The sequence below is a fragment of the Anabrus simplex genome, chromosome 2 (assembly GCF_040414725.1).
Source record: "Anabrus simplex isolate iqAnaSimp1 chromosome 2, ASM4041472v1, whole genome shotgun sequence".
Taxonomy (NCBI): domain Eukaryota; kingdom Metazoa; phylum Arthropoda; class Insecta; order Orthoptera; family Tettigoniidae; genus Anabrus; species Anabrus simplex.
The window spans coordinates 410,442,954-410,464,315 of record NC_090266.1 but is presented as its reverse complement, the minus strand read 5'-3'; the positions used below and the strand labels follow the sequence as shown (position 1 = coordinate 410,464,315).

Here is a 21,362-nt window from a genome sequence, read left to right as displayed (position 1 = left end):
ATGTGAGGGTGCAGATAAGGATGAAGTTGACAAGTTTTATGAAGCATTAAGTGACATCGTGGTCAGGGTCAACAGCAAGGATAGGATAGTGCTAATGGGTGATTTCAATGCGAGAGTTGGAAATAGAACTGAAGGATACGAAAGGGTGATTGGTAGATGTGGGGAGGATATGGAAGCTACTGGGAATGGGAAACGTTTGCTGGACTTCTGTGCTAGTATGGGTTTAGCTGTTACGAATACATTCTTCAAACATAAGGCCATTCACCGCTACACGTGGGAGGCTAGGGGTACCAGATCCATAATAGACTATATCTTAACCGACTTCGAATTCAGGAAATCTGTTAGGAATGCATGAGTTATCCGGGGATTTTTCGACGATACAGACCACTATCTGATCTGTATTGAACTAAGTATCTCTAGGCCTAGGGTAGAGAAAGTGAAATCTTTCTGCAAACGAATAAGGGTAGAAAATCTCCAGGATGAGGAAATTAGACAGAAGTACATGGATATGGTTAGTGAGAAGTTTCGAACAGTAGACAGTAAGCAGGTTCAGTATATAGAAAGAGAATGGGTGGCATACGGGGATGCTGTAGAAGAAACAGCAAGGGAATGCCTAGGAACAACTGTGTGTAAAGATGGGAAAAGGCGAACATCTTGGTGGAATGATGAAGTGAGAGCAGCTTGTAAACATAAAAAGAAGGCTTATCAGAAATGGCTCCAAACAAGGGCCGAGGTAGACAGGGGTTTGTACGTAAATGAAAGAAACAGAGCGAAACAAATAGTTATTGAATCCAAAAAGAAGTCGTGGGAAGACTTTGGTAATAATCTGGAAAGGGTAGGCCAGGCAGCAGAGAAACCTTTCTGGACAGTAGTAAAAAATCTTAGGAAGGGAGGAAAAAAGGAAATGAACAATGTTTTGAGTAATTCAGGTGAACTCATAAATGATCACAGGGAATCACTGGAGAGGTGGAGGGAATATTTTGAACATCTTCTCAGCGTGAAAGGAAATCATCCTGGTGGTGTAGCGAACACCCAAGCTCATGGGGAGGAGGAATATGATGGTGGTGAAATTACGCTTGAGGAAGTGGAAAGGATGGTAAATAAAATCCATTGTCATAAAGCTTCAGGAATAGATGAAATTAGACCTGAAATGGTGAAGTATAGTGGGAAGGGAGGGATGAAATGGCTTCATAGAGTAGTAAGATTAGCATGGAGTGTTGGTAAGGTACCTTCAGATTGGACAAAAGCAGTAACTGCACCTATCTATAACCAAAGGAACCAGAAGGATTGCAACAACTATCGAGGTATCTCACTGATTAGTATACCAGGCAAAGTATTCACTGGCATCTTGGAATGGAGTGTGCGATCAGTGCTTGAGAGGAAGTTGGATGAAAATCAGTGTGGTTTCGGACCACAGAGAGACTGTCAGGATCAGATTTTCAGTATGCGCCAGGTAATTGAAAAATGCTACGAGAGGAATAGGCAGTTGTGTTTATGTTTCGTAGATCTTGAGAAAGCATATGACAGGGTACCGAGAGAAAAGATGTTCGCCATACTGGGGGACTATGGAATTAAAAAAAGATTATTAAGATCAATCAAAGGCATTTATGTTGACAATTGGGCTTCAGTGAGAATTGATGGTAGAATGATTTCTTGGTTCAGGGTACATACAGGGGTTAGACATGGTTGTAATCTTTCACCTTTGCTGTTCGTAGTTTACATGGATCATCTGCTGAAAGGTATAAAATGGCAGGGAGGTATTCAATTAGGTGGAAATGTAGTAAGCAGTCTGGCCTATGCTGACGACTTGGTCTTAATGGCAGATTGTGCCGAAAGCCTGCAGTCTAATATCTTGGAACTTGAAAACAGGTGCAATGGGTATGGTATGAAAAGGAGCCTTTGCAAGACTAAATTGATGTCGGTAGGTAAGAAATCCAAGAGAACTGAGTGTCAGATTGGGGATATAAATCTGGAACAGGTAGACAGTTTCAAGCATTTAGGTTGTATGTTCTCCCAGGATGGTAATATAGTAAGTGAGATTGAATCAAGGTGTAGTAAAGCTAATGCAGTGAGCTCGCATTTGCGATCAACAGTATTCTGTAAGAAGGAAGTCAGCTCCCAAACGAAACTATCTTTACATCGGTCTGTTTTCAGACCAACTTTGCTTTACGGGAGCGAAATCTGGGTGGACTCAGGATATCTTATTCATAAGTTAGAAGTAACTGACATGAAAATAGCGAGAATGATTGCTGGTAGAAGTAGGTGGGAACAATGGTAGGAGGATACTCGGAATATGGAGATAAAGGCTAATTTATGAATGAACTCGACGGATGAAGTTGTACGCATAAACAGGCTTCGGTGGTGGGGTAATGTGACGCGAATGGGGGAGGATAATTTACCTAGGAGTAAATGGACTCTGTTATTGAGGGTAAGAGGTGTAGAGGTAGACCAAGACGACAATGGTTAGACTCAGTTTCTAACGATGTAAAGATAAGAGGTATAGAACTAAATGAGGCCACAACACTAGTTGCAAATAGAGTATTGTGGCGATGTTTTGTAAATTCACTGAGGCTTGCAGACTGAACGCTGTAAGGCATAACAGTCTATAATGATGATGGATGGATGTATGGTGTATGTATGTAAGGACATTCTCGAAGTTTATAAATGACAACATTAATTAAGATCACCTTGAAGTAATTAGTTATTTTAAGCGAATAATGTCCATTTTTGAAGTTCATAAATAACGACATTAATTAAGTTCACATTTGAAAAGTAAAGATCACTAATGAAAAGGGAACTAACAAAATTAGAGTTCCTTCCTGAAATGATTAATTGGTGCGAGGAAATAAAGTTCAATCTTGATAAGTTATGCCTGCCAAATTTCGAGCTAAAGTTCATTCTTCAGTTATCTACCTAACGTAATATGGAGATAAACAAAGTTCTAATTCGTAGAAATGTTAACGAAGTGGCTATGTTTCAAAGTTCCCACTCATTAGCAAGTTTCTCGGTACGACTTAACATTACACTGGCTTTAAGGAATAGCGAGTCATTTGTAAAATTGGAGTGCATGAGTTCGAAATCGTATTGAATGAGAATTAAATTTGCTGGAAAGTTTTAAAGTGACTGGCTGAATTGAAAGTGACTTGATACGACACAGTTCACACTATTTTTTAATGACAACGATCCATACCACCTTGTTGAAGAAGTGGCTCCGTTTGGCTGTGTCCTCACAGAGAGTAGTACCATGTCTACCATGGATCAGGAACACTTATCACCGGAACACCATCATCACGTATCCCTCCGAGTTACCACGTCCACCATAGATCAGGAACACAATCACAACGAGCCTCGAAGTTACCACGTCCACCATGGATCAGGTACACCATCATCACGTATCCCTCCGAGTTACCACATCTCCATCGACGGGAGTTCACATGATAATACGGGTGATCGGAGTATGTACGGGGCGTTGGTGTACACACACCACTTCGAGTGATACTGCACTGATCATTCCAAGTAGCACGTCTAATATGCGCAGTAATTTGCACCAAGTCTACTAATAATTTGATTGACTTGTCATGAGACACTGAATTTACTAAGTTCCACTTGCCAGTTTAATGCAATTCAATAAGTTGTAAACAAAGTCTATGCTAAGATAATTGAAACTTCATGGTACCCTGACTTCACTGAGTTCTCACTGTCCGGTTAATGCAGTTCAAGGAAATTGAAATAAAGTCTATTCATTCAACTTCACACGTGATCTTAGTGTAGGATTCAGTCTATGTTCCCGATGCGTTGAGAAACAACCTACTATCACTCTATCACCACGAAATATTAAAGAGTTAATGGCACTGTCTTTACTTCTAACCATAAAGTATTAGGCATGGAGTTTCCACAAACGAAGTCCTAACTGGCTAATTTACTCGTAGAAGTTAACACGTAGGCTCTTCGTATTAATTTATAAGATAATCCACAATTATATCATACACGGCATTAACACGTCCGATGTCTAACACTTGTATATTATAAGTCACGCGAAATGTTTAAGTGTTTGGAAATACTTAGAATGCAGGATTCATACCGCCGTCGGAGTTAGAGTTCTCGGCAGTACCTCGCGGGTACTTAGTTCGACGTTCGTACTCGACACTCGCGCACAAAGTTGAAATTTACTGCCGGCACAACCTCGGACAGCAGGTCTCTACTATGCTGTGCTGTACTGTACTGTCCCTATACCGACCTCTCGTTGGATAAATTGGCTCGTCTTATATACCCGGCAAACCGCCGTAGCCGTTTTGAAACACCGGATCCCGTGAGATCTCCGAAGTTAAGCAACATTGGGCGTGGTCAGGATTTGGATGGGTTGCCACGCGCTGTTGGTGGGGATAAGGGAATGGAGGAGCGGAAAGGAACTGGCCACCCTACCGCACGTAAACTCCGGCTCAGGAACACCTCTGCGGAGGTTCGGACCTGCCTTCGGGCAGAACAACCCTTACCTATATACCCGGCACCGGGCGAGTTGCCCGTGCGGTCAGGAGCACGCGACTGTGAGCTTGCATCCGGGAGATAGTGGGTTCGAATCCCACTGTCGGCAGCCCTGAAGATCGTTTTCCGTGGTTTCCCATTTTCACACCACGCAAATGCTGGGGTTATACCTTAATTAAGGCCACGGCCACCTCCTTCCAACTCCTAGGCCTTTCCTATCCCATCGTCGCCATAAGACCTACCTGTGTCGGTGCGACGTAAAGCAACTAGCAAAACAAAATTATAAACCCGGCCTTGACCCTGCGCATTAACGTCATTGATATTACTTGATATCCTGACGTTGCGATATCTCGTTAAAGAACATAGTGATTAACATGAAATTTGGATGTGATCTATCTGTTATTGTAAGCTACACGGTCCCGTTATCCGTTACTCGATATCTCATCTGGAAGCGGAAATATTAAAAAGTTTCCAGATGGTTCTCTCTGACGTGTGGACTACGCGTTTCGTGACGTCGTAGGCGTGTCTTAGCAGGCTGCCGCGAGCTCGCTTGCCGGAAGCGTTGCATCATAGCCCACAACGCGCACAATTTGAAATTATGACAGAGACCGCGTGGTCACCAGTTCGATCACGGCCGGTTCCTGTTTCAGTATCCTCATAAACAAAATTTAACTCCTTTACTTATTTTCACCCCCACCCCCACCAAGTCGATTTCCCGCAAACAAAAAATACTTATTTCCTTATTTTTAAAGGATATCCCAAATACCAATTTTCACGTCTGTAACATGTTTAGTTTTTTATATGAAACTATCCTCATACAAATAATTAAATTAATTTTTCAGTTCTTTCATCCACCTTAAAGCGATTTTCCGAAAACAAAAAAGTACGTCTTTCTTTATTTTTAAGGACACTACAAATACTAATGTTCACGTCTGTAACATCTTTAGTTTTTGAGATATAAGTACCCCCATACCAATAATTCAACTAATTTTTCAATTCATTCATTCCCACTTAAGTGGATTTTTCGAAAACAAAAAAATAATACGCGTTTCTATACTTTGAAAGAATCCAAATACAAATTTCTATGTCTGTAACATCTTCAGTTTTTGAGATATAAGTATCCTTATAAAATGAATTCAACTCCTTTTTCACCCCCGCCCCCCGTTAAATTGATTCCGCCCCCCGCCCTGCACCCCTAAATATCTCTCTTTACTTTTATAGTAAATTCCAAATACTAGTTTTCACATCTGTAACCTTCAATTTTTGAGATATAAGTATCCCCATTAAAATAATTAAATTTCGTTCACTTCCTTTCACCATCCCACCTTAAGTGAAATTTCCGAAAACAAAAAATACGCCTTTCTTTATTTATAAAGGAGATTCCAAATATCAATTTTCACGACTGTAACATCTTCAGTTTTTGAGATATATATCGTCATAAAAGAATTTAACTCCTTTCTCACCCCCACCCATAAAGTTGATCCCGCCCCGCCCAAAATGCGTGCTCCTTTATTTTGAAAGGAAATTCCAAATACCAATTTTCACGTCTGTAACCTTCAGTTTTTTACATACACTGTAAGTGTCCCCATAAAAGGGATTACATTTTTTTTACTTTTTTCACCCTCTTCAGTTTTTTAGATATATGTATCCTCATAAAAAGGAATTCAACTCCCTCTTCACCCTCACGTTGATTTCCCCCCCAAAATGCGTGTTCCATTATATTTAATGGAGATTCCAAACACCAGTTTTCACATCTGTAACAACTTTCGTTTTTTAGATATAAGTATCCTCATATAAATAAACAACTAATTTTTCAATTCTTTCATCCTCTTCAGTCGATTTTCCGAAAACAAAAGAATACATGAACTTTATTTTTAAAGAAGATTCCAAATACTAATTTGCATGTCTGCAACGTCTTTAGTTTTTGTGATATAAGTATCCTCGCGAAAATAATTAAGCTGATTTTCCAATTCTTTCACCCCACCCCCGTTAGTGTATTTTCCGAAAACAAACAAATACGTATTTCTTTATTTTTAAAGGAGACTCCAAATATACCAATCTTTGCCTCGGTAACATCCTCGGTTTTTGAGGTATTACTATTCTAATAAAAATAATTTAACCCCTTTTCAGTCGTTTCAAACCTGCTCTCCCCTTAAGGGTTTTTCTGCAAACAAAAAATAATCTGTAGATATTCTCATTTTAAAAATTCACACCTTTTCAGTTCCTCTTAAGTGGATTTTCCGAAAATAAATTATCTGTGTTTCTTTACTTTTACAGGAGATTCCAAGTACCAATCTTCAGGTCTGTAACGATTTACGTTTCTGAGACATACTGTAAACAAAGTCTTTTTAAAATTTACCCCCTTTGTCACTCCTGTTCACCCTGCATTCATTGGATTTTCCAAAAACAAAAAATATGTATTCCTTTATATTTAAGGGAGATTTCAAATTTCATGCCTGAAACACCTTCAGTTTTGGAGATATAAGTATCCTCATAAAGAGTATTCGATCCCCTTTTCACCATTTTTCTCCCCCGTTGTGGGGATTTTCCAAAAACCAACAAATACGAGTTTATTTATTTTTAAAGGAGATTCTACATACCAATTTTTACGCCTGGAAACTTTTAAGTTTTTTTAGATATACATATGCTCATATAAATAATTCACCCCCGTTTTCACCCCGTTAGCGACGGAATATTTAAAAATCATCCCTTATTGAGCACCTACACTCTAATATAAATGTATTCCCAAAATTTGTTTGCTTTATATGCAGTAGTTTTGGCTCGGCGATGATGAATTAGTCAGTTAGTCAGTCAGGACATGTTATTTTATATATACAGACTAGCAAGATACCCGTGCTTCGCTACGGTTTTACACTGAAAGTTATTACTATTTTATGTTTTACAATTTGGGGAGTCCACTGTCAGCTGAACCTGTGAGATACGCCCTCAGTTCGTACGTCGAACCGTTTTGGGGGAATGCTTATTTATTTTCTGATTTAACACTCATTTGAACCCCATACGGAAGAATTTGAATGTTTTAAACCCTATCTTATTTAACATCTAGGATGTAAAAGCGACCAACCTCTGAAATTTTGATTTTGCACGTCGAAGAGTAATGGAGGAATGAATACTTATTTTAAAGGGTGAATGTTTTTAAATATTTATTGACATCTAGGATATAGAAAACCACTCTTCATAAAAAAGTTCGTGTCTGAAACGGGTTCGAAAGAATGGATATTGTGTTTTTGAGAGTCAACCATCATCTAAACCCCTTAGGGGAGACATATTTTGAAGTATACGATATTTTATACTTAGGACATAGAAGAACCCTCTCGTAAAAATTACAACTTTGTACGTCTAACGGTTTTGGATGGACGAATAATTTCGTTTACGGAGCTAACCTCATTTAACACTTTAGAGGTGGAACGTTAAAACATATTTCCTATTTCACACATAGGATTTAAAGTATACAACTCTATTTAGAATTTTAACCCCCATTTAACTACATGAGGGGTTAAATTCGTTTCAAACCTTCTGTTATTTAACACCTAGGATATAATTTGGAATTTTAACACCATAATTGAAACGGTTTTATATAAATGCATATTTTTGTCACCATTCCTCACCACCCCCCTGTCAAAAACCCTTAAGGGTGTATTGTTTTAAGTTCACTCTTTATTTTTAGGCCTACTGATAAAATACCGAATGATGGTAAAGAATCATGAAAATTTTGTATCGCAGAAACATCATGTACAGAATGATAATATGATGGCTGAATGACTAGAAGTAGTATTGACATAACAGCGGTAACTGACAACTCGAGGTAAAAATTTAGAGGAGGACACTTGTGCTCGTTAGTCAGAGGTACGAGTCCGATATAGGACGAATATTTTTATTCGTTATTAATGTTCGTGTGAGCCGCGTTCAATCAATCAATCAATCAATCAATCAATCAATCAATCAATCAATCAATCAATCAATCAATCAATCAATCAATCAATCAATCAATCAATCAATCAGTCACTACTGATCTGCATTTAGGGTAGTCGCCCAAGTGGCAGATTCCCTATATATTTCGTTTTCCTACTGTTTTCTTAAATGATTGCAAAGAAACTGGAAATTTATTGAACATCTCCCTTGGTAAGTTATTCCAATCCCTAAGTCCCCTTCCTATAAACTATTATTTGTCTCAATTTGTGCTCTTGAATTCCAGTTTTATCTTCATATTGTGATCTTTTCCTACTTTTAAAGGCACTACTCAAATTTATTCGTCTGCTGATGTTACTCCACGCAATTTCTCCACTGACAGCTCGGAACATACCACTTAGTCGAGCAGCTCGTCTCTTTCTCCAAAGTCTTCTCAGCCTAAACTTTGCAAAATATTTGTATAGTTACTCTTTTGTCGCAAATGACCCACAACATATCGAGCTGCTTTTCTTTGGAGCTCTTCCAGTTCTTGAATCAATAAATCCTGACGAGGGTCCCATACACTGGAACCATACTCTAGTTGCGGTCTTACCAGAGACTTATATGCCCTATCCTTTACATCTTTACTACAACCCCTAAATACCCTCATAACCATGTTCAGAGATCTGTACCTTTTATTTACAATCATATTTGTGTGATATCCCCAATAAGATCTTCCCTTATGTTAACACATAGGTACATACGATGTTCCCCATCAGGAACTTTCACCCCTTCAGCGCAGTAATTAAAAGTGAGAGGACTTTTCCTATTTCTGAAACTCACAACCTGACTGCTAACCACGTTTATCATCATACCATTGCCTACTGTCCATCTCACAACATTATCGAGGTTATTTTATTGTTGCTCACAGTCTGGTAACTTATTCATTACTCTATACAGAATAACATCATCTGCAAAAACCCTTATCTCTGATCCCAGTTCTTTACTCATATCATTTATATTGTTACGAATGAAACTCCATCTGTTTCATTACTCTAATTTATTTCAGTAGGACCTAATAAATGCGCGCACACACACACAGATATACACACAATTCTAACCAGCTGTGAATGGCCACACTTACTAATTACTGTATATTTACAAATCTCTCTTCTGTACACACACCAGGGAGTCCCGGCCGGTTGGAATTATATACCTGGGAACGGCTATAACCCTTAGTTTCACTTTCCCCAAGTCCAGTCACCTCCTACAGCCACTCTGCGTAGACCGCTGGGTTTGAACACGGTGCAACTGGCTACACGACACACGATGACAGTTAGTTGGTTAGTTACCATAGACAGTCCAGTAATTCACACAGTCACATGCAGTGAACAACTAAACGGCTCAACAGTATTCAACAGCAGGACGATACTCACAACGGCGAACATTAACACAGGTCCACTTACCTTCACACTCGCGATAGCGGCTTCCCTCCCTCTGCCTCGGTCCACAGATATACACGAACACACAGTACAGTCTTCCGTCCTGACGTCTGCAGTCCACACACATTCTGGTCTCTCCGATACCACAACAACAGCTCGCTCGATCAGACCTCGGTGGGACACTAGCGACAGCCAATACCCCTCTCGCCCTCAGCCCAGCCACTGAAACCCCAACACACTGACTCCACCTCGGAACCCAACTCTCACTCCGTGTACAGTTCTGATCCCGAGTCCAACACTGACTGTTTATCCGTGGCTAGGCTCCATTTTTACAGCTCGCGTAATTTGAGCCAGAAATTTCACGATGTGACTAGAGGGAGAACATTCCCGTTGAATCTCCAAGAAATACACAGGTAAGCTGGCCGACAAGAATAATACACGGGAAGGCCGTCCCCACCCTCCAAACCGGCTGGGAGATCCCAGGTCATGTGAGTCACCAGGCCCTCCGTGGCAGTACCGAAAGGAGCTACCACGGGGCTGGCACGTAACATAGCGCACCTTCAAGAGTTGATCGTCCCGATCAGTAACCTTCTCGGCTGTTCTTCGGTCTGACACCCGTCGGTCTAGATGTACCACCTTCATCTTGCACCTTGGCCTCCGTCGTACTCGATAGCTGACGTCATTTATACCTCTCAGAACGTGGCGAAAGCGTTTCCACTTCCTCTGGAGCTTGAAAGACAAGAATTTCTTCCTTACGGTATTATATAGCCATCCTACGTCACCCCTTGTGATTTGCTGTGATGTCCGCTCGTTGGTCGTGCCGCACCTTTACCCGGTCGCTCTCTATGCTCGAACTCCCCTTGGTAGCGGCGCCCACATCCTCCGGTCTGCTTATCAGGTACAGGTAGTACCTATCGATTGGGCCAGGATGGCCAACCCTAGATCCGTCGGAAGGCGCTGCTATCTTTCACACAGCGTCCTCGGTGGAGTAGATCTCATGGCCTCGTGCACTGCGGACTGGTAAGCCAGCGGGACCAGGGGCAGGTGACGATCCCCTTACCTCTGCATTTTCATCCAGGCGTCACGGCTCCAGTTTCCTTCGAATCGCACGGTGACCACTCGGCAGGAAAGTTCGTGCTCGACCTCCATCCTTGAACAGAACTCGCAGTCTTCTGGACATGGTCTACGGGACAGAGCGTCGACCTGCGGAACATGCTTCATCTCGCGTGGCCCTCGACCACATTTCTCTGGCCATGTTTCATCTTTTCCTGGCCGCCTTCCATTATACTCTGGTCGTCTTCAGTCTTTATTCGACTGTCTTCATTATCATATCGAAGAGCACTTTTGACTGTGCCTCCATATTCGTGTGACCTCTGGTCTCAAGAATCAATCACTACCTGATCTGCATTTAGGGCAATCGCCCAGGTGGCAGATTCCCTGTCTGTTGTTTTCCTAGCCTTTTCTTAAATGATTGCAAAGAAATTGGAAATTTATTGAACATCTCCCTTGGTAAGTTATTCCAATCCCTAACTCCCCTTCCCATAAGCGAATATTTGCCACAATTTGTCCTCTTGAATTCGAAATTTATCTTCATATTGTGATCTTTCCTATTTTTAAAGACACCACTCAAACTTATCCTTCTACTGATATCCTCCCACACCACCTCTAAACTGACAGCTCGAAACATTCCACTTAGTCTAGCAGCTCGTCTCCTTTCACCCAGTTCTTCCCAGCCCAAAATTTGCAACATTTTTGTAATCCTACTCTTTTGTCAGAAATCGCCCAGAACAAATCGAGCTGCTTTTCTATGGATTTTTCCAATTCTTGAATTAAATAATCCTGGTGAGGGTCCCATACACTGGAACCATAATCTACTTGGGTTTTTATCAGAGACTCATATGCCCTCACCTTTACATCCTCACTACAACACCTAAATACCCTCATAACCACGTGCAGAGATATGTACCCTTGATTTACAATCATATTTATGTGATTACCCGAGTGAACATCTGTCCTTATATTAATATCTAGGTATTCACAATGATCCCCAAATGAAACATTCACCCCATCAACGCAGTAATTAAAACTGAGAGGACTTTTCCTATTTGTGAAACTCACAACCTGACTTTTAACCCCGTTTATCATCATACCCCATTGCCTACTGTCCATCTCACAACATTATCGAGGTCATTTTGCAGTTGGTCACAATCTTGTAACTTATTTATTACTCTGTACAGAATAACATCATCTATTCTAGAAAAAGAGCCACCCATTCAGTCACTCTTTTGTCAAGTCCAATTGCACTCATTTTTGCCTGTAGTCTCCCATGATCTACCCTATCAAATGCCTTAGACAGGTCAATCGCAATACAATCCAATTGAATCCAGGTTATCTGCTTATCTTGCTGGAATCCTATAAGTTGAGCTTCAGGGGAATAACCTTTCCAAAACCCTAACTGCCTCTATCAAACCAGTTATTAATTTCGCAAACATGTCTAATATAATCAGAAAAATTCTTTCCCAAAGCTTACATGCAATGCATGTCAAACTGATTGGCCTGTAATTTTCAGCTTAATGTCTATCACCCTTTCCGTTATATACAGGGGCTACTATAGCAACTCTCCATTCATTTGGTATAGTTCCTTCATGCTAACAATAATCAAATAAGTACTTCAGATATGGTACTATATCCCAACCCATTGTCTTTAGTATATTCCCCGAAAACTTATCAATTCCGTCAGCTTTTCTAGTTTTCAACTTTTGTATCTTACTGTAAATGTCATTGCTGTCATAGGTAAATTTTAATATTCTTTAGTATTAGTCACCTCTACCTGGACATTATAATTGTAACCAACAATCTTTACATACTGCCGACTGAATACTTCTGCCTATTGAACATCCTCGCATGCACACTCCCCTAGTTCATTAATGATTCCTGGAATATCCTTCTTGGAACCTATTTTTGCCTTAAAGTACCCATAAATACTCTTCCGTTTTTCACTAAAATGTGTACGGCCGCCAATTATGCTTGCCATCATGTTATCCTTAGCTGACGTCTTTGCTGTATTCAATTTCCTAGTAAGTTCCTTCAATTTCTCCTTACTTCCACAGGCATTTCTAACTCTATTTCTTTCCAACCTGCACCTCCTTCTTAGTCTCTTTAGTTCTCTGTTATAATATAGTGGATATTTACCATTCCTTACCACCTTTAAGGATACAAACTTATTTTCCCATTCCTCAACAATTGCTTTAAACCCATCCCAGGGTCTGTTTACATTTTTATTTACCGTTTCCCACCGATCATAGTTACTTATTAAAAATTCCCTCATGCCTGTTTTATCAGCCATATGCCTAATTGTCCTGTTTTGAATATCTTCCTTTCTTTCGCATTTATTTTTTACTACCACAAAACCAGCTTCGTGATCACTAATAGCATCCATTACGTAAGTTTTTCTATAGGGCTCGTCTGCTTTTACCGACACCACATCCAGAATATTCTTTCCTCTAGTTGGTTCCCTCACTTTCTGAATCAGATGCCCTCCCAATATTAACTTATCTGCCTTTTGTTAGTAATGCTTCCTGTCGTTCGTATTACCTTCCCAATTGACATTTGGTAAATTGAGATCACACGCTAAAATCACGTTCCTTCCCTTATCGTTTCCCACATAGCTGATTATCTTATCAAATAATTCTGAACCAGCGTCTGTGCTACCTTTTCCTGGTCTGTACACTCAATGTTATCAAGTTGCCTATCATCTTTAGAGATGAGCCTTACCCATAGAATTTCGTGCTTGTCAGCTTTAACTTTTCGGTAGCTTCCAAATATTTCTTTCACCAGAATGAATACTCCCCTCCTACCATTCCTATCCTCTCTACGATACACCCTCCAGTTCCGTGAGTAAAATTCTGCATTCGTTATATCACTCCTAACCCACGATTCAACTCCAATTACAATATCTTGTAAGTTTATATCTATTAAATTACTTAATTCTACTCCTTTCTTTACAATACTTCTACAGTTGAGCACTAACAGTTTTATGTCATCCATACTTGATTTCCAGTTCCCTGTTCCCTTAACACCGCTCCCTAGGCCACCCCGTTCCCCTGAGTAAAACTGCCTATAATCCTTATAAACAAATTTCCTACCTTTTATACCTCCTACCCACCCATTAGGATCGACAAATCTCAATCTCAGTTTCCTACATACCCACTGCATAGTCTCATTTAAATTCACAATCAGATTCCAGTCAGTATCCCTCCTACACAGTATTGCACTGATAAATTTCTACGCTTCCATTTACTTCACCCATGCTGTTTTTACCAGATCCCACACGTCCCCGACTATGTTAGTACTTATATCTGTTTGCCTTACGTTGTTCGTTGCAACGTGAAACACTACCAACATCTCCTCTCCCTCCTCTTCTACTTTCCTCAACTTCTGCCTTACCCTAATTCCTGGATAACACTCCACCCCGGTTCCCTTTCTTCAACATACTTTCCCCACATATATAACATATCTCAACATTACCCGCCTCATTTGATCCCCTCCCCTCCTGGTCAGCCCTATCTTTCCTGATGGCTACAGAAGCTACTTCCTCCTCTCTTTTCTCCATCCTATGACCCTGTTCCACCTGTCTTTTCGTATCCTCTACTCTGTATTTCCCTTTCCTACCTTTTCCATTCCTCCTACTTCCACACTTCTCTTCTTAGCAATAGTTCCCTGTTCCTCATCTTCCCTCTGTTGTTCTACCAGCAGTGACTCGTACCGATTTCTCACAGATACCTGTTCTGTATTCTGATCTAGAATAGACCCCTTAGTCTGCAATATCCTTCCCCTTAAACCATTAGACCTGCTATACGTTATTTGAGGAAGGCCTACTTTCCTTCCTGTCCTCTGAGGGAGATAATTAGGATTCTGTCCTCTGGGAGAATTCTAATTATCTCCCTCAAACACTCCAATTCCTGCCTCATACTGCTTAATGCCTGGTCACACCCACAGCTCCTACACTTGCACTCCTTAACCATTCTTTACTGAATGATGAAAAGGAAAGGAAAAATAAAATAACTTATTCTGTGCAAAATGAACATGAAAGGGCGGAAATATTGCCTAGGAAAGTACAGAAAGATCACACGACAATAAGGTAATTAATATAGGCTACTACTAAACTGCAATACTTCTTAGTTGTACTAAATTTTTATCCTAAAACACCCTAACAAGATGAAAATTGCCGTTAATTACTGAATACCGGAAGAACTACAAAAAAATTACACAATTATAAACTGCAGTTAAGCCTAACCTAACTACTACAACAGAATTCTAGTAAGAGAGTTACTACAAATTTTTCTACTATACTACAAAAAACTTTTCACAGTAATAGAATAAGCACACTAATTTCTAATAAGATAATACAATCCACTACAATAATTTTAAATACGTTCATTCGTATCCTAATTACAATAGGCTATTTCTAAGCACAAACAGAAATAGAAATTACAGTTAAAGTTAGAAAAAGTTAGAAATTCGCAAGAACTACTCAAAGATTACCAACAAGTCTAAAAACGTAGACAGATTATTGTTAGTACTTAGTTATTTCATCCTACTATGCTCTAGTGGAAATTTATTTTGCTAGTTGCTTTACTTGGCACCGACACTGTTAGGTCTTATGGGGGTGATGGGATAGCAAAGGACTAGGAGTGGGAAGGAAGCGGCTGAGGTCTTAATTAAGGTACAGCCCCAGCATTTTCCTTTTGTGAAAATGGGAAACCACGGAAAACCACCCTCAGGGCTGCCGACAGTGGGGTTCGAACCCCCTATCTCCCGGATGCAAGTACACAGCTGCGCGCCCCTAACCGCACGGTCAACTCGCCCGGTAAATAATAGAAATGAAAACTGCCATTTGGTTAAATGTTGGAGCGAGAGGGTTACCGTACACAAAGATACACACGAATATATCAGGCAAGATACTATCTGATATACAATTACGACACTACAGTGCTTAACTGAAATGTGGTTATGTAATTTTTACAGCTGGTGGATTACTATTATTTTGCCTACTACGCGGAACGGAGAGTAAGATTGTCCTTAAATGCTGAAATGAGGTTGACTACAGTAATTTCTCTTTAAAAAGAAAACTTTTGTCGAATCTACGCCGGGGTCTTGAATTGCGATTATTGGGATATAGGAATTTGATTATTAACTTTTACTCGATCAATAATCGAAGGTGAAATCATGATCAGTTCTCAAATTGCAGGTACTCTGGTATGTTTTCAAGTAGCTCTTAAGAGAGCTACAGTTAGTGTAAAAAATATTCGGACAACCGCGGCTATCGCGAGGAGGAGCCCTAAGATGCGAGAAGATGGGGATATGCCGGTTTAAGAATTGCATTTTCTGTCCACTGACATCTGTGTTTATTCATACATAGCAAAAAACACAGGTATAGCAGTAACAATGCCTGGTAAATCACAATAAGAAAGAAAAAGTCTCTTTTTGCGGCGATAAAAAGTATTCGGACACTCCAGTATAACTATGATTTAATGCAGGTCAGGGTCCTCATATTATCCAAATATCACAACCTTAATACATTTTCGCGTGGCCCTTGGCCTTTATTACAGCCTCAAGACGGTTCGCCAATGATCTGACGAGGGATTTGGTTAACGGTGTTGTATTTTATCACATTCTTCTGCACTGCTGTTATGAAGCTTGTTTTACACTAAATGTCTCACTTCCGGATTGCCTTCTCGAGAAAACTCCACAGGTTCTCGAAGGAGTTTAAGTCTGCCGACTGAGGTTGCGTGCGTAGGCATTTGGACGTGTTACACTGATCAGCCACAACATTATGACCACCTACGGTAATAGCCGGTATGTCCACCTTTGGCACGGATAACAGCGGCGATGCGTCTTGGCATGAAAACAATGAGACCTTGGTAGGTCGCTGCAGGGAGTTGGCACCGCATCTGCACACACAAGTCACATAATTCCCGTAAATTCCGGGGATGGTGGAGATGAGCTCTGACGCCACGTTCAATCACATCCCAGATGTGTCCGATTGCGTCAAGATCTGGCGAGCTGGGGAGCCAGCACATCAATTGCAAATCGCCATTGTGTTCTTCGAACCACTCCATCACACTCCTGGCCCTGTGACATGGGTATTATCTTGTTAAAAATGCCACTGCCGTTGGGAAATATGATCGTCATGAAGGGGTGTACGTGGTCCGCAACCAGTGTACGATACCGTACTTCTCGGCCATCATGGTGCCTTTCACGAGCTCTACTGAACCCATGGATGCCAACGTGAATGTTCCCCAGAGCATAACTGAGCCGCCGCCAGCTTGTCTCCGTCCCGCAGTACAGGTGTCAAGGAGCTGTTCTCCTGGAAGACGACGGATTCGCACCCTCCCTTCGGCATGATGAAGAAGTTATCGGGATTTTACAGACCATGCAACGCTCTGCTACAGCGCCAACGTCCAATGGCGATGGTCATGTGCCCATTTCAGTCGTAGTTGCCGATGTCGTGGTGTTAACATTGGCACATGCATGGGTCGCCGGCTGCGGAGGTTCAAGTAGTGTTCGGTGCAATGTGTGTTCAGACACACTGGTACTCTGCCCAGCATTAAAGTATGATGTTAGTTCCGCCACAGTTCGCCGCCTGTCCTGTTTTACCAGTCTGCACAGCCTACGACGTCCGACATCTGTAATGAGGTTTAGTTTTACGTGGTTTTCCACTTCTCCTCAAGACAAACGCCACGATGGTACCTAACTTAAGGCCATGGCCGCTTCCTTCCCTCTTCCTTGTATATCCCTTCCAATCTTCCTATCCCTCTACTACGCCCCTGTTCAGCAGAGCAAGCGAGGCCGCCTGGGTGAGGTACTTTTTCTCCTCCCAAGTTGTATCCCCCGAGCCAAAGTCTCATGCTTCAGGACACTGCCCTTGAGGCGGTAGAGGTAGAATCCCTCTCTGAGTCCGAGGGAAAGACGAACCCTGGAGGGTATGTGGACTAAGAAAAAGAAAGAAAAAATGACTTCGCTATGCATAAAATGGTACACTCTTTTTGAGATGGGCCTCACTTACTGCCTGTTGTACCGTTTTTGCATTCTGCGGGGAAGTCTTTATATAAAATTGCTGTTTGATGTTACGTAAGATAGGACTAAGGGGCATTTAATTCCTAGCTGGTTGCATGTATTCGGGAAAAAATAGGAGCAACTGTACCGCCCGGTATACGGTATAGAATTAATAAGAATTGATACCTTGTCACTATATTTACTAACCTGTAATGAAATAATTCATGTAATTTTCAGGAAGAGGGAGACTTTCCTTCGAATGTGGCGGAGCTCTTATAAATAAACGATATGTCATTACTGCTGCCCACTGTCTTCACAAGAGGATCATACGAGACTACACACTGTAAGATCCATTTATTTATTTATTTAATTATTTTTTATTTACTTATTTATACATTTTAATTTGTTTATTTGTTTTTTATAATAAAGGTGTACGGTAAAGTGCTCTTTAGCGTGATCTAACCTTGTCACGATATTTCATTACTGTTAGATCCAGCACTATAATCATCCGTCGTGAATGAAGGCTGTTAGGATTCAAACGGAGATGATTAAACTTTTCTGATAGATTTTGTATTTGGGTGTGAAAACTATTTCAATTCTGCACGATTCGTCTAAGATTGCTGGTGCACTTGTAACTGAGCCTGACGTAGCACTAGGGAGTTGCAGGACAGTAATTCTAAAACAGGTTACGTTCATGGTAACCTCAAAGTATCTGCAACATCTAGAGTCAGAAATACACTGAAGAGTAGCATATTTGTTGATTATATTACGCTGTTGTGGTCAAGAAATAAATCAAACAGTATTTATAATAGATATCATAAAATGCGCGAGTAGGCCTAGTAAGTAATCTGAAATTATATTATTGAACAAGCAAATCGTAATAAGTACAGATGGGTGTGTCTACTACTCTCCGCACATTTCAGCGTATCTTGGAATTAAAGTCAGTTGCTCTTAGTTGCTGCGGTCTTTGGCCTGTTCTAGAGGGGTCTTAATATTTCACGCGGGCAAAGAGGGGCATAATGTATGTTTGCGTCAGAGTGGCTACGCTAATTTCGGAAGGCGTCGTGTTGGAGTGTAGTCAGGCGTACGATGTTTGCTTTGAACACTAAGGCGATGTTTTCGGTTTGGTCAGTAGCCTACACGCTGTCACCGCACTGGCACCGTAGCATTCGGCAAGCTCGTCACCAGCTGTTTCCGTTTCTGCGTGGCCAAAGATCCCAGCAAATATCAGTACACAAGAACCTCGTTTATCAGGCCCTCATTAATCCGGATTCCCGGTTTATCGGATCGAAAATTATAAAAATTTATTTTTACTTGTAAGCTCACAGCATTTCTTTTACGGCTTCAACTCTTCTTGAGTGTTTTTTCCGCCAAGGAAAATAAAGGACAGGAATTGGGAGTAATTCGGCCACGGTTTATCAAAGGTACCGTCCCGGGGTTCACTTGGAATTGAGAAGGGGAAACCGTTGAAAACCATTACCAGGACGGCCGAGGTGGGATTCGAACCTACGCTCATCTGAATGCAACGCACTATTAATTCACTGATGGTGAATAGGCAACTTGATAACTTTGGAGTGTACAGACCAGCAAAGGGTAGCGCAGATGCTGATTCAGAATTATTTGATAATATAATCAGCTATGTGGGAAACGATAAGGATAGGAACGTGATTGTAGCGGGTGATCTCAATTTACCAAATGTCAATTGGGAAGGTAATGAGAACGACAGGAAGCATGGCCAACAAATGGCAAATAAGTTGATACGGGACGGGCATCTGATTCAGAAAGTGAGGGAACAAACTAGAGGAAAGAGTATTCTGGATGTGGTGTTGATAAAACCAGATGCGCTCTATAGAGAAACCGAAGTGATAGATGGTATTAGTGATCATGAAGATGTTTTTGCGGTAGTTAAAAATAAATGTGAAAGAAAGGAAGATATTAAAATCAGGACTATAAGGCAGTACCATATGGCTGATAAAACAGGCATGAGGGAGTTTTTAATAAGTAACTATGATCGGTGGAAAACGGTAAATAAAAATGTAAACAGACTCTGGGATGGGTTTCAAGCAATTGTTGAGGAATGTGAAAATAGATTTGTACCTTTAAAGGTGGTAAGGAAAGGAAAAGATCCACTATATTATAACAGAGAAGTAAGCAGACTATAAGAAGGAGGCGCAGGTTGGAAAGAAATAGAATTAGAAATGGCTGTGGAAGTAAGGAGAAATTGAAGGAATTTACTAGGAAATTGAATCTAGCAAAGAAGTCAGCTAAGGATAACATGAAGGAAAGCATAACTGGTGACCACACAAATTTTAGTGAAAAATGGAAATTATGTATAGGTACTTTAAGGCAGAAACAGGTTCCAAGAAGGACATTCCAGGAATCATTGATGAACAACGGGAGTGTGTATGCGTGGATCTTCAAAAGGCAGAAGTATTCAGTCAGCAGTATGTAAAGATTGTTGGTTACAAGGATAATGCCCATATAGAGGAGGTGACTAATACTAAAGAAGTATTAAAATTTACCTATGACAGCAATGACATTTTCAGTAAGATACAAAAGTCAAAAACTAGAAATGCAGCTGGAATTGATAAGGTTTCGGGGGATATACCTAAAGACAATGGGTTGGGATATAGTACCATATCTGAAGTACTTGTTTGATTATTGTTTGCATGAGGGAACTGTACCAAATGAATGGAGAGTTGCTATAGTAGCCCCTGTATATAAAGGAAAGGGTGATAGACAGAAAGCTGAAAATTACAGGCCAGTCAGTTTGACATGCATTGTATGTAAGCTTTTGGAAAGCATTCTTTCTAATTATATAAGACATGTTTGCGAAATCGATAATTAGTTTGATAGAAGGCAGTTTGGTTTTAGGAGAGGTTATTCCACTGAAGCCCAACTTGTAGGATTCCAGCAAGATATAGCAGATATCCTGGATTCGGGAGGTCAATTGGTCTGTATCGCGATTGACCTGTCTAAGGCATTTGATAGGGTGGATCATGGGAGACTACTGGCAAAAATGAGTGCAATTGGACTTGATAAAAGAGTGACTGAATGGGTGACTAAGTTTCTAGAAAATAGAACTCAGAGAATTAGAGTAGGCAAAGCTTTATCTGTCCCTGTAATAATTAAGAGGGGAATTCCTCAAGGCAGTGTTATTGGACCTTTATGTTTTCTTATATATACATCAATGATATGTGTAAAGAAATGGAATCAGAGATAAGGATTTTCACTGATGATGCTATTCTGTGCAGAGTAATAAATAAGCTACAAGATTGTGAGCAATTGCAAAATGACCTCGATGATGTTGTGAGATGGGCAGCAGGCAATGGTATGATGATAAACGGCGATAAAAGTCGGTTGTGAGTGTCACAAATAGGAAAAGTCCTCTCAGTTTTAATTACTGCGTTGATGGGGTGAAAGTTCCCTTTGGAGATCATTGTAAATACCTAGGTATTAATATAAGAAAAGATC

General features: G+C 40.6%; 1 protein-coding gene across 1 annotated transcript in view; it reads left to right on the top strand.

Moving 5' to 3' along the window:
• LOC136862864 (phenoloxidase-activating factor 3) overlaps positions 1-21,362 on the top strand; it is a 144,256-nt gene that overhangs the window by 66,162 nt on the left and 56,732 nt on the right. Inside the window, exon 3 of the mRNA XM_067139129.2 lies at positions 18,126-18,231. Within this exon, the coding sequence (XP_066995230.2) occupies positions 18,126-18,231 (106 nt within the window). The remainder of the gene's footprint in view (positions 1-18,125; positions 18,232-21,362) is intronic.